This window comes from Artibeus jamaicensis, unplaced genomic scaffold (genome assembly GCF_021234435.1).
Source record: "Artibeus jamaicensis isolate MK-2021 breed Jamaican fruit bat unplaced genomic scaffold, CSHL_Jam_final contig_685, whole genome shotgun sequence".
NCBI classification, from domain to species: domain Eukaryota; kingdom Metazoa; phylum Chordata; class Mammalia; order Chiroptera; family Phyllostomidae; genus Artibeus; species Artibeus jamaicensis.
In genome coordinates, this window is record NW_026521924.1 from 25684897 (window position 1) to 25698679 (window position 13783).

General features: G+C 53.2%; 1 protein-coding gene across 1 annotated transcript; it reads right to left on the minus strand.

The window, feature by feature from the left end:
- Positions 1-491: 491 nt before the first annotated feature.
- Positions 492-11675, minus strand: WFDC3 (WAP four-disulfide core domain 3). Its single transcript, XM_037164714.2, has 6 exons — positions 11568-11675; positions 10724-10855; positions 9759-9905; positions 2504-2635; positions 1269-1454; positions 492-674 (listed from the first exon to the last, which is right to left on the minus strand). The coding sequence occupies exons 1-6, from the start codon at positions 11644-11646 to the stop codon at positions 658-660; spliced, it is 693 nt and encodes a 230-aa protein (XP_037020609.2). The 5' UTR covers positions 11647-11675; the 3' UTR covers positions 492-657.
- Positions 11676-13783: the final 2108 nt, after the last annotated feature.

Consider the following 13783-nt stretch of genomic DNA (forward strand, 5'->3'; position numbering starts at 1 on the left):
CATAAAAACACAGTTTTTAGAAGTTATCTTGGTTCCAAGAGCCTAAAACACCCCCTCCCCGTGGGAAAGCTCCTGCAGGGGCCCAGCCGCCCGTCTTGGAGCCGAGGGCTGGACCGAGGGAGGAGGCCCACGGTGGGAACGTCCCAGTGGGTGTCGTAAACTAGCCACTCGGCCGAGTTCCATCCCCAACCCACATTCTCTGATAAAAGCAGGGTCAGCAGACCCCCAAAAGAGGCCAGACTGTCCTACTCCTGAGGTTCGACGGGGGCGCCTACGGCAAGTCACCCCAAGTGTTATCTGCCACCCATCTCTGCCCTGGCCACACCCAACCAGCTGCCATTCTTGGTGTTCTTGAAAAGGCTGGATCACCCACCCTTCCCAGAACCCCGCAGCCACGCCCAGGCCCCCCGCCTGGATTCCTTCACCTTAGTCCTCAAACAGTCCAGACAGGAGTCAGCACCAGCCTTTATTGGGGACAAAAGCACCCACCACCCAGCGCCTGACCCCAGGGCTGTTTCTGCAGAGCGCGGGGCAGCAGTAGGAACAAAGCAGAGCCGAGAGGGGCAGTGAGAGCCCCTGCGAGCACCACAGGCCCCGGGCACCATCCTCTCCCGGCTTCCAGGACAGGCCCCTGGCAGTCAGGACAGGTCGGGACAGCTAGGGCACCCGGGTCTCTGCAAGAAGAAGGAACATTAAGTCACAACCGTGCCCTCCTGGCTCCAGCTCCCCAGTGTGTTTCCCTCCACCCAGGAGAGGGATGGCATTCATTGCTCTCGGAAGCCCTGATCGACTCCCTGCTTCCTACACAACCCGGTGCAAACAGGCGTGGAAGACTCTCACTCAGAAGTCAACCTATAGCTCCTGTCTTAACAACAGCCCGCCTGTTCCTTTACCCACCTCTCCCGACCTGAGCCCCGGCTCCCCAAACACGTCACCTACATTCCGCCCTCTGTGCCTTGACTCACAATCACCAGCCCGCCTGTCCAGCATGTTCTCTAGGCTGTCTGTCCTCCCTTTGTCCTGTCCTGCCCCACCTTTAGAGCCCAGCTCAAATCCTACTTCTAGCAGAAAGACCTTCCCAAGGAGCCCCACCCACTCTGGAAGCCCGCATTCTCTACACAAGGGTTCTGGAACATACCATCTTTCTCTCCAACCAGACTCTCCAGGGTAGACACTCGGGCCTTCTGAAGTCTCCTCCTGCAGCTAAGCCAGTGCTTCGCATAGAGCAGTGAAGCCCTTTGTGTTTGAGGATGTGCAGCCGTACTCACCTAATTCGGAATCAGCCCTGATGGTCCCATTGGGGTCCGAGGCCAGCTGGGGCGGCAGAACTGGGGGGACACAGAAGCGGCCGCAGCCCGACTTGCAGCACTTTTCCCCGGCTTGACAGTTCTCATCCATCATGCAGGTAACGATGCACAGGCCAACCAAAATGTGAGGACAAGCCCCGCCCCGTCCTGTGGGAAAACGGGCAAAGGTAAAGAGACGGGATAGTCGGCTCCACTGCCTCCAAGTGCCCACCTGGAACTCAGACCTGGGGGCTCCCAGCCAATTCATCCCTGAACCAAAGGTCTGGCCGGGGAACCTGGAAGCTGGAGGGTCTGAGAATCCGCAGGGCCCCAAGAGTACACCTGGACCAATTGTTTTCAGACAGTGCCCCATGGGGAGCTCCCCAGAGGTGCCTCGGGGGTTGGCACCTCTGTGTGCGTGGGGGTGGGGCTGGGTGGAGGGCAGAGGGAGCGAGGCTCCCGGACGCCCGCCCTCCTACAAGTGGACTTCATAGTGTCACTTCCTCAGGGAGACTTCTCTGCCACCCTAGACAAAGTCCACACTGCACTGTTCTCCTTTCATCAGACTTTACTGTAATTCACTCGTTTGTCTACCTTCCCTGATGGGCTCTACGCTACGTAAAGACCTGGACTGCTGCCTGGGAATGAAAGCGCTGCCTGAACCAACTTCTGGGCCCGTGACTCTGAAACGGAGTCCCGCAGGGCCCGGCACCACAGGGGCACTTGAAAACGTGCGTGTGTTTGAAAACGTGTATTGAAGAAACAAAGAAATCAGATCAGGGTTGCTTTATCTGTTGTCTATATGTTGCTTCCAACCAAGATTTGATGTTGTAGACAGAGAAGCTTTGTGCTAAGAATTAGGCCAGAAGATCACGATCTTGGGCAACTCTCTCATTTTACAGATGACGAAATTGGCTCAAAAGGGGCCTTTGCTTATCCAAGTTCACAGAGCACATCGACAGCAGAACCAAAACCAGAAGCCAAGTTGCCTGTCTTCCTGCCCAGGGACTGCCCCTGTTACCCACTGCTGCCTTCCCCGGGTTGTTCAATGCCAAAAAGGGCCCCTGGCCCTAGGAGGGGGGTTGCTTTGGGTTGAGGGGGCCAGGCAGACAGGAAAGATGAGGACTGCAATTCCTCCCAAAAAGGGAAGATACAGACCACTCCCTCCCAAACCCAAGCTGGAACCCAAGGATTTCCTCCCCAAAGAGCCAACCTACCTCCCTTGATGTCTCCACGGCAGGTGTGGCCACAGCCAGTGCTGCAGCATTTATGCCCCGGGGGGCAGGACTGGTCCCCATCACACAGCTCCTTGCAGGGAAGGGGGTCAGCAGGACACTCGCCAGCAAGCCCTGCCATAGAACCAGAGTGCTGGGGCCCGGAGGCGCTCGGGCCCAGCGTTTCCGGCTATTTTCACAGTGACTCTTGAGGACAAAACGCATGTTTCATCGGGCCCCATGGGTACATTCACACTGTAACGGTGTGCATCAGGGTGCATTCGGGCACGTGTAGCGCTGAGACTCCATATTCTACTTCTGCTGTTCTGCATGCAGGCCATAAACTACTCAATTCATTTCAAGACTTGCAGTTTGAAAAACACTGTGGCGGTGCAACCCACTTTCTGACTGTGGCAGACATCTACACAGGTGGCCCCCAATGAACCCCACCCTCCTGGGATTCACACCCTTGTAGAGCCCCACCCAGATTGCTTCTGAGCTTGACCACGTGACTTGCATGGACCAACGGCACGTCCACAAGCAGGACTGATGCAAGCAGCAGGTTGATAAGCACTTGCCAGGGGAAGGGGCGGGGGTGGGGGGGCCTGTCCTCTTGAGAATTCGTCCTCTTGGAAACCAGCCGCCAAGCTGTGTAGCAGCTCGGGCTAGACAGGCCCCCCCTGAGAGAACCCCAAGGAGCAGAGGCATCCTAGATGTCCCGGGCCCTGTGGAGCTCCCTGCTGAGGCCCCAGCCACATGCCGCAGTATGACCTCAGCTGTGCCCTGCAGGTGTTAAGAGCTGCCCTGCGAACCCCCAGTAAGTCTGGGCTTGTCTGTGGCAGTAGATAACTGAAACAGTGGTTGATGGAACTCCAGGTTTATTCTACGTGGCAGTGAGCCCAGGCAGCTACAATGATCTGCTTCCCCAAAGCTCCTGGTAATGAGGGAGGGCCACGAACTGAGACAGAGCTGGGGAAACTTTTACACTCCCGATCTGAGGAACACACACCTCTCAAACTGCCCCCCACTTCTATTTTCTTCCATTGCAAAGAAGAGGGAGCACAGGGAGGGAGAGCAGCCTTCTTTCAACTGGGAGGCAACTAGTACGATGAGCAAGTCAAGGGTCGCAAGGCGAAAAAAGGAAACAGCCTCATCCTTGTTGGCACCACGGGGCTGCCAGCCCAGCCCTGGCACCTATTCCAGGGCTTCTTGTTATGTGAGAAAAGTGAACCCCAATTTGGCTCATTTTCTGCTGGGTCTAGGAACACATTCCTGAGGTGCCCCGTCACAGCACCTACAGAGAGAGTGAAACCCAGGGAAAAGGAGGGGCTTGCCCAGAACCAGAGTGAGTCAGAGGGAAAACAGGACGAAGCGCAGCCTCTCAGTTCACTGTGAAGCATTCTTCCTACTACGCCATCCCTCAGGCATGCAGGCGCCTGGCCGCTCCGCTCCTCGGGGCAGGCCCGCCCAAAGAAGTCACGTCCAAACCAAACCAACTCGCCGTGACTCATGCACCTCCGTGTTTATAGATTCCAAGTTTTTTAAATGGAAAAAAGTGGCAGACAATTAAAGGCTTTGTAGGAGACCACGGCAGGCCTGGCTCGGCGCCCCTGAGTGGGAAAGCACACGCGCAATCCCATGGGGCTGCTGCAAGAGGTCTTCCCTGATGGGAAAAGCGCGTGCGGCCCCTCCAGAGAGAACGCACGTAGCTTGGCACTCGAGGCGCCATCACCGGCAACCTGGGGTTTTCCCGAACAGCTCCCACGTCAAACACTCTGCACCACTGTCAGATCACATCGGAACCGGGTCCTGATTGTTTTCATTCAGAAAACATGGGCACCAGAACCACCAGACGAGCCTGCTTGGCAAACACCGGAGTCCGGTGAACGAAGAACAAAGCCTCTTATCCCACAGTCAAATCTCGCTGGTGGGAAAAACCCGGCAACATAAATTCGCCGTGGAGTTAGGCCACGTGCCCTGGAAAGTGGGTAGGTGGGTAGTATGCTTCCCAGTCCCACCACTTTGCCGAGCGTGGCCCTGACAGGACCAAGGCCAGGAGAACCCGCCCCTGGAAGAGGGAAGGGGTTGGGTCTCAACGCTGGTCCTGAGGACGAGGGTGACTGCCTGCGGCAAAGTGAAATTTTGAGACCCGCAAAGGACCCACTGAAGTATGAAACCTACTCCTCTTCTCCTGCAAACAGACAGACTTCCAGGAAACAGGGGCTGACCTAAGAGCAATGGTGGCAGAACTGGGTCCCAAGACCCCAGCTCTAGGGGTACCATTTAAACCACACACTATGAGCTCCTACTCCACAAGGGTCACCCCAAAACAAATCAACAAGCGCTGGGACTCACTCCACTCAGTTCTGCCGAAAGAGCAGACCCAGTAGCGCACAGTTTTAGGGGCTAGGAAACCGTAAACGAGACAGCGTGTTGGGAACCCCCACGGCCACCCTAGGTTCGGTGGTTCACTAGGACAAATGGGACTCGGCACATAGCCGTACCCGTGGCTCTGATTTATTACAACAGAGGATACAAAGCAAAGCCTCAAAGGGAAGTGAGGCAAAGTCCAGAGGAAGCCAGATGCCAGCTTCCAAGGGTCCTCTCCCAGTGCAGACACAGGGGAGGCCAGAACAGGGGGGACCATAATGCATCGCGCTGTCCACCAAGGAAGCTCATTAGGCTCCCGGTTTCCCCTGTGACCCTCTAATCACTTAGACTCGGAATGACACTCTCAAACTGCAGTTTCCCAGAAGCCGGCCCAGGCCGGCCTTGCAAGCAGGCCTTCCCAGGAGCCTCCATCTCCAGCCTGCTGTGCTGTTTTCTGTGACAACCAGCAGGGAGGTTTCAGGAGAAGGTTCACGCAGGAGCCTGTGCCGTCAGTCCACACCAAGGATATGGCCCACCGCTCGTCACAAGCAAAACAGAGGGTTACAGGGCACTGGGCGTGGCCAAGTTTCACACGGTGGGAGGAGGGCCAGGAGGGAGCCGAAGGGACAGTTCTTGGGCCATAATCTGAATCTTCGGTCCAAAACCTCTTCCTCCCGGACCTGCTCCCCCTCAGTAAGAAGCACGTCCTCGCCTGGCTGCTCCAGCCGGACACCCTCAGGCCATTCCTGATACTCCCTCAACGCCCACATCCGCCTCCTTCTCCCCAGTCCCACCAACTCTGCTGGCCAGAGTGCTCCCCGTCTGCCACTGTTGTCTGCACCGTCACAACGATGGCCTGAGCCGCGGTCACTCTCGCCCAGCCTGCCACGATGCCCCCTTCCCTGGCCTGCCGTCTTCTCCACTTGCCCCACCCATTCTTCACACACCAGCAGGGGGACTTTTTACAGTGAAAACTGGACCAGGCCTCTCCTGCTTCTATAAGCCCCTCCAGGCCTGGAGACAGGCCCCACAGACTCCCCGAAGTCTGGGCTCTGCTTCAGAAGGAGCCATCCTGCTCCTCCTCTTCCACCCACCCACACTGACCTCCGCTCCCCTCCTTAAGAACAGCACGCTGTCCCCCACCCACCTCACAGCCTCTGGCCTCGCTGGTCCCTCTTCATGGCACTCCGGCCAATGGCCAGCTCCTCGATCTCCAAGTGAAAATGACCTTTCCTCTATACCCCTCTTTCTTTTCCTTCCCAGCATTTGTCACAATGTGTGGTTATTATTATTACTTGTTGATGATTGTCTCCAAGGACCCTGGCTGCCTTGGTTCCCCAGGGGATGCCTGAGTGTTAGGTGGGGGAGGCATTAGGTAGGGACTGAAAACAAATGAGTGAATACAGGTCAGACTTCGGACGGGCGGGAGGGAACTTGAATGGAGGGGTGCTGGGCATCGCTATGAGTTATCGAACATGGCTTGGCAGCTTTTGGATAGGCTTTGGAAATGCATTTCTTGCCCTGGCTGGTGTGGCTCAATGGACTGAGCGCCAGCCTGCGAACCAAAGGGTCATCAGATCGATTCCCAGTTCGGGCACATGCCTAGGTCGCAGGCCAGGTCCCCAGTAGGGGGCACAGGAGAGGCACCCACGCATTGACGTTTCTCTCCCTCTCTCCCTCCCTTCCCCCTCTCTAAAGATAAATAAATAAAATCTTAAAATTAAATTAAGTAAATAAAGTGCATTTCTTCTAAACTGCATGATATGGACAGGATGTTTGTGTCCCCCCAAGAACACATATGTTGAAATCTAATCCCCAGTGTGAGTATATTCGGAAGTGGGACCTTTGGGGTGATCAGGTCATGACAGTGAAGCCTCAACAACATTAGTGCCCTGACTGCCCTCCCGCCACATGAGGCCACAGCAAAGAGACGGCAGTCTCCGAACCAGGCAGCAGGGCCTCAGCAGACACGCAATCTGCCTACACCTTGACCTTGGACTTCTCAGCTTCCAGAACTCTGAGAAATAAACTCCTGTTGTTCATGAGCTACCCGGTGCATGGTACTCTGTTACAGCAGCCCAAACGGACTGAGACATTATATTGTCACTCTATGGGGTAAATGTCCTTATCTCCAAAAGTGAGGTCCAGAGAGATGCAAGGGCTTACCTGAGGCCACACAGCAAGCAAGCAGAGGCACCAGGGTTGAGGCCCACACTCAGACCAGAACTGCCTCCTGGAAGCGGGTCCTAGCATCCGCCCTGTGCCCCAGACAACCTGACTGTCCTGCCGCCGTACCAAACTGAGCAGCACAGGCCATGCTAAACCTCTGGCACTACCAGGGCTTAGGGAAAGCATGAGTTGTTCACAGCCCAGAGAGGAGAGCTTCCTGTGAACCTGTGTGTAGCCACCAGCCCGCTGGGTGAGTGTCCAGCCTCCCTCTAGGACCGGAACTGTACAAAAGTACTTCGCTACCAACACAGCAGCCACTGCCGCCTCTCACCGGACTAGGAACCCCACTCAGCCAGCGGGCTCTGGGAGATCGCTATTCCAGCCTGCCCAGCCCCAAGCGAAGCGGAAGCCCCATGTGGGCTGGCCAAGACCCAGAGCGGCTCACAAAGACGCCTGGCCAGGGGGCCAGCCTCCTCCTCAGCCCTCGCAAGGCAGCCATCAGCTTCAAACACTAGGCGGATTGTACCAGGCCCGGGAAGCTGGCAGTGAGTGACCCATCTGCCAAAGATTCCCAGGCTCTGGTTCCAGAGCTGGGCCTCAAGAGTCCTGGCAGGGAGTACAACCCTCCATTCTCTCCCACGGGCAGGCTGCCCGGGAGAGCTGCTCGCACAGGCAGACGGCCCGACGGGGCCCCTGCTACCTGGGGAGGTCTGGCGGGAACGAAAGAGGTCGTCAAGTGTGGTGCGGTTTGGGGGTCTCAGAGGAGACCTGAGCGGGAGGAGAACATGATCCTGGTTCTTGATAAACGGGGCTGGTTGGAAGCCGTACCCCCGACAAAGCCCACCTTACGAGGCAAGAGGAAGACAGCTGATGCAGAGTGAGGGCCAAACAGTTTACAGACTTGGAGTCATCACAACCTTTGAGGCTTATTATTTCCACGTTACAGGGCAGGGAACGGAGGCCCAGAGAAGCAGAAGAGACATGGCCAGGGACTCACTGCCCAGTAACTGGTGAGCCTCAGGCTTGAACCCAGCTCTCTGACCACCAACACCTATGCTTTTCCATCGCAATACGCTGCCAGGCGCGCTCAGAGGATGGCCCCGGCTCCTTTAGAAACCACGACAAAAGACATTAAGCAAGATCCCATTTGAGACAGCAAAAAAAGAGATAATAAAATGACCCAGGCATTAACTGACCAAGAAATACTTTAAGACTAGAAAACACCTTGAAATATACCAAATATACTTGGAGAAGAAAAAAAATGGGAAGACATAAAGATTCAACGTTATAAAAACGTCAGTTCTAAGTTAATGTATATATCTAACCCCCTCTCCAGCTTAAGTAGCCTCAGTATTTGGGGCCACAGGGAAGAGACGACATGATAATAAATATATTTGGAAGCACCAGCGAGCCAAAGCAGCCATGACCATACTGAGGCAAAGGCGGATGAGAAGGGGCAGTTTCTCAGATGCTGCACCGTCCTTCTGAGCCTAACCACTTAAGCGCCTGCCTCGCTGTTCCCAAATATCCATCGCACCCTTGACCTGGCTGACTTCAACTCTGGGTCACAGGCGAAATATCACCACCTCAGACAGGCCTTCCTGGACCACCCAAAGTCTGAAGCGAGTGCCCTGTTTTATAACAGACTGGTGATCTAGTAAATAAAATGTGTCTCTGAGAAAATAAAATAAAACAAGTGCCCTTTTATTCTCTCTCAGCATCCTTCCGTTTTCCTTGTGTCCTTGTCACAGTTTGAAATTAATATTTATTTGCAGGCTGTTAAGCCTCTTCCTCCCCTACTAGGCTACAAGCTCCGAGAAGACAGGGACTGAATCCACTTTGTTCGCCACAAGGTACCAAGAACCCATCACTGGGTCTAGCAAATAGTAAATACTAGTAAATATCTGTTAAAGACGTGGTATTTAAATAGAGAATTAGGTGATGGGACGCTGTAAGAGAAAGAAGAAACCTCTTTCAAACACCTCTGTGCCAGAATCAGAATAAAATAGGGCCCGTTTTGCCCTGGCCAGTGTAGCTCACTTGGTTGGAGTGTCATCTGTAAACTGAATGAACGGTTGTGAGTTTGACTCCCAGTCAGGGCACGTTCCTAGGTTGCAGATTCCGTCCCAGGTCAGGGCACATAGAGGAGGCAACCAATAGATGTTTCTCTCTCACATCCATCTTTCTCTTCCTCTCTCTCTCTTCCTCCCCTCTGCTCTCTCGAAAATCAATAAACATGTCCTCAGGTGAGGATAAAAAAAATAATAGGGCCCATTTCCAACAAGAGATGGCCATCCTGTGTGTGGACAGAGGGGACCCAGAGCCTCAGAAGCAGTGAATGGGGAAGTGTGTGCTGCCCTGCACAGGTCACACGATCCTTTTTGCCACCTCTTTGCAGCCCCTCAAGCTAAGACTTTCACAGAGAATACTGCAGTTGACGACGGGGCTTGGAAACTGCCCAGCAGCTTTCAAGTCTGCCAGCAAATACAGATACCCCATGATTTCCCTTCTGGCGCCCTCCTCTGCCTGCCCAGGCCACATCCCACGCACCCTCCCAGCCTGGGTACCCTTCATGTATCTTTTCTTGGAAAGGATCTCAGAATATAGGAGGCACTTCATCGGTTTTTCGGAGTAGAGTAAAACCAACACGATGGTACATACGCGTATCTGAGAAAGGCAGCCAAGCAGAGAGCATGGGGTACAGGGCGGAGCTTCTTACCTGGCTTCCGTGTGGAGACCGGGACCACACAGGCCTTGCTGCAGCCAAACCTGCAACATTTCTTCACCCCTGGACAGGTTTCATCGGTGACGCACCTTTGAAAACAGTATTGTTTCCGAGCAGCCCTGGGACAATTGCCTTTTCTCCCTGGAGCAGAAAGGAAGACAGACACCAAAAAAGAGATGAGGGTGCCGGGGACACCCACAGGCACAGCAGACCAGACAATCAGAGGGAGCTTCATTCAGGACCCTCCACCCCAGTGCTAAAGCCCAGGGAGTAACAACAAGAACATTTACTGTGATGTTCACGGAGTTGCCTCTCATTTGATCCTCACAGTGATTCTGTGGGTACACACAAGTATCCCCACCTTAGAGAGGAGGATATTGTGCCTTGAAAACTTAATACCTAGCCCTGGTGTAGCTCAGTGGATTGGGCATCAGCCTGTGAACCAAAGGGTTGCAGGTTCAATTCCATGTTGGGGCACCTGGGGGGACGTGCCAGAGGCAACCGATGGATATTTCTCTCACATATTGATGTTTCCCTCCCTCTCTTTCTCCCCCCTTCTCCTCTCTCTGAAAACAAATAGAATAAAATCTTTAAAGAAAAACACTTACAAAGAACCCTTTAAGCTTTATTTAAGGCTTAATTAAGAAGGTCTGCCTGGCTCTAGGCTTCACTCCTTTTCCTAGGATCTTAAACTTCCCTTCCCACGTTTGCTCTCCAGCCTTCACAGAAACCCTGGGCTCAAAGTTAAAGGCCGAGCCAGTCAGTCCCATGCTCCCTCCCAACAGGAGACAAAGAACTGGGCACACTGAGTAGGTGAAAGAGGAGAGACCCCAAAAGGAGAGAGAAGAGGTGCTCTCTGCAAGCCAGATGTGCAGAGCCCATCCAGGAGGCAAGAAGCTCCCTCTGGGTCTTTCCAGCCCAAGGGCAAGGTGAGGATTTCGCCCCTCATGCCAACGTACCCTGCGGGATGCCTCCTCGGCAGGCGCGACCGCAGCCCGTGTGGCAGCACTTCTGCCCCGCCGGACATGACTCATCCCCCTGGCACCGATCTGTGCACGGGTTCTTGTCCGGAGGGCACTCTCCTTCTTTCACTGCAAAAGGCATCACGTGAGGGTGGGCTAACCGGGCCGGACTTGAGAAGTGGGGAGGGGAAGCAAAGCATACTCCAAGAACGTTCAGCTTCTGCAAACACTCCTATCTAAAACATCTCTTCCCCAGGGGAACATGGAGGGGCAACCATGTTCCCCTCCATCCATGCAACCACAAACACACACACCATGACTAAAGGACCAGCCATGCTACAGATAAAGAGAGAGAGAAAGGTTGGGGTGATAGTGTTCTCATTTAAGAAACTCTAGGGGACCCCTGGCTGGTGTGGCTCAGGGGACTGAGCGCTGTGAAGCAAAGGGTTGCTGGTTTGATTCCCAGTCGGGACACATGCCTAGGTTGCAGGCCAGGTCCCTAGTTGTAGGTACATAAGAGGCAACCTCACATTGGTATTTCTCTTCCTCTATTTCTCCCTCTCTTCCCCTCTCTCTAGAAATAAAATAATAATAATAATAATAATTTTAAAAAGAAATTCTAGGGGAAAGCCAGACTGGAAGTCCTATCTCCTTGCCCAGAGAAGGTACAGAAAGCCAGAAAAACCCACCCTGGCCGTCCCAAGAACCTACGCATCCAATCCCATCCTACAGAGATGACCATCTTCACAAATAAGGCCCCTGGCCCTGGGCGGGAGGCAGGGCGTGCCTTCTCTAGGCACTTTCTGTTACTGTCAGCCAGGGGTCCCAAATGATAGCTTACCATGCTCTCTTGCAGTCACCCAGGATGTCAGGGACCCAAGAACAAGAAATGTCTTTAGGAGGAAGAGGCGGCTCAACATGGTGATGATGCTGAGAGTTGAGATGAGAGCTCAGGTCAGGCCGGAGGTGCTCGCCTTGCCCAGAGTATCAGCTGGGAGGAAGAGAGGACCAGGAGACTGGCCTACACCCAGACTCACGCGCTTGCCTTTCGCAATAATCCCCAAGGATGGCCTCTCCAGACAAGAAGAAAAATGACTGGTTGCTGGTGTGTGGAAAAATTCCTGGCACTATCAAAGGGCACATGTGATGGTGGTGACCAAACTCTGTAATGAACAATACACAACACCCCTGGACAATGATGACAAGCCTGGGAAAATGGAGGATGCCCATTGGATCAAGGATCAAAGGCAGCCCTTAAGGCCTTGGAAGGACACAGGTGTAGCTGAAATGACAAAGGGAAGGACCAGAGGCATGACCTAATTAAAAAAACAAAAAAGACAACCAAAGCTAATAAAACACACTGTGGCTTTGGTTCATCCCAGCAACCTAGAAGGCAGAGAATGGAACAGATATTTAGAAACTATCGAAAAGCTTCAGAAAAGCTGCATTTGAGTCTGTTCAGATTTAATACAAATGCACCAAAACCTACATCTTGGTCCCTTTGGACCACATAGGCGATTCTTGAACGGTCTGAAGGCTCGTGGACAGAACCCCAAAGAATAGTTGCCATCATTCAAGTAGTCCAAACCATATATACTTCTTTATTTTATCTCTTCTTTCTCTATTTCTTTTTATTTTTCTTTATCTGTCTGCTTATGACTTTGGTCAGCCATGATACTTAATAGTGTCCAGTGAGGTTAAAGGGGAGGTTTGGCATTGCTTGGCCCAGTGAGAGTAAAGGGGAGGGAATATTCAAGGCTCGAGGTAAAAACTTCCTTAATGGCACTAAAGAGTTTGGTGCCAGGAAGTTGCCTCATTTTTTTAAAGTTGATATTGGAGCATGGAGATAATTAACATTTGTTGATGACCTATTATGTGCTTTATATACATTATTTATTTTAATGCTCACAATAATCTTGCAGAGGTAAGAAAAGTGGCTCAGAAGGACTCAGAGAAAAATTGTCCAAGGTCAGAAAGCCAGCAAGTAGTGGCTGCCGGAACTTAATAATGTTAATAGTAATGACAGACAGCATTGTCTGAGGGTTTTCCTGTGCCAGATGGGTTGCTTCTCAAATGCCCCCAACTGGGGACCTGGCCCACAACCCAGGCGTGTGCCCTGACTGGGAATCCAGTGGTGACCTTTTTTGTCTGCAGTCCAGCACTCAACCCACTGAACCATATCAGTCAGAGTTGCACCCTAGTTCTAAACGTTTTACATGAATTAACTCACTTAATCCTCACAGCAACCTTATGAGTTTGTTACTGTTGTACCCATTCTACAGATGGGAAAACTGAGGCGAAGAAAGGAGCATGGGTCACCCAGCTGGCAAATGGTAAAACAAAGATAGGCAGTCCAATTCCGTAGTTCTTAAATCACTATATTATACTGGACTTGAATTCGGATCTTTCTAACTGCAAAAGTCATGTACTTTTTACTGCCCTATATTGCGACCTGGAAAAACTAACTTTCTCTACTTCTCATTAACGGACCCAATTCTGTTCAGGGCCATCTAACCTATATGGCAGAGTTAAGGGGACCTCTGGGGAACGCCACAGCTGTTAAACCCCTGCATCCCCGGGCCCATCCAAGAATCACCAGTCTGGGGAAAGAAACCCAGCTCCCTGGGGCTGGAGGAATCCACGGTCCAAGTCCCAACTTTCATTCTGATGCCTGCAGACTCAAGAGGCAGCCCTGGGGTCGAGGGCTGAAATGAGTGTTCGGGATGTCATGGGCCTCCTGCTGTTAGTTTTCTGAGCCTCCGCATAGGCCACTCCAATCCGGGGGATGGGTACCGGCCATATTAAAATCTACAGTTTGCAAAGACTGAACTGCAGGCGCCACTGTACGAAACACTCCCCTACGCTCCCCAACGCCAAGCCCTGGAAACCTGCTCTCCTTCCTCTGCCCCGCACTTCTCCAGATGGAGAAAAGCTCTTGACTGAACAAGCTTCGTCTACACCCGAGGCCCCACCCTCACGGGGAGAAAGCCCCGCCCCCCACAATCGTCCCCCTTGACTCCTCCCCACACACACACCCGCCCCCTCCGACGCGGCAGT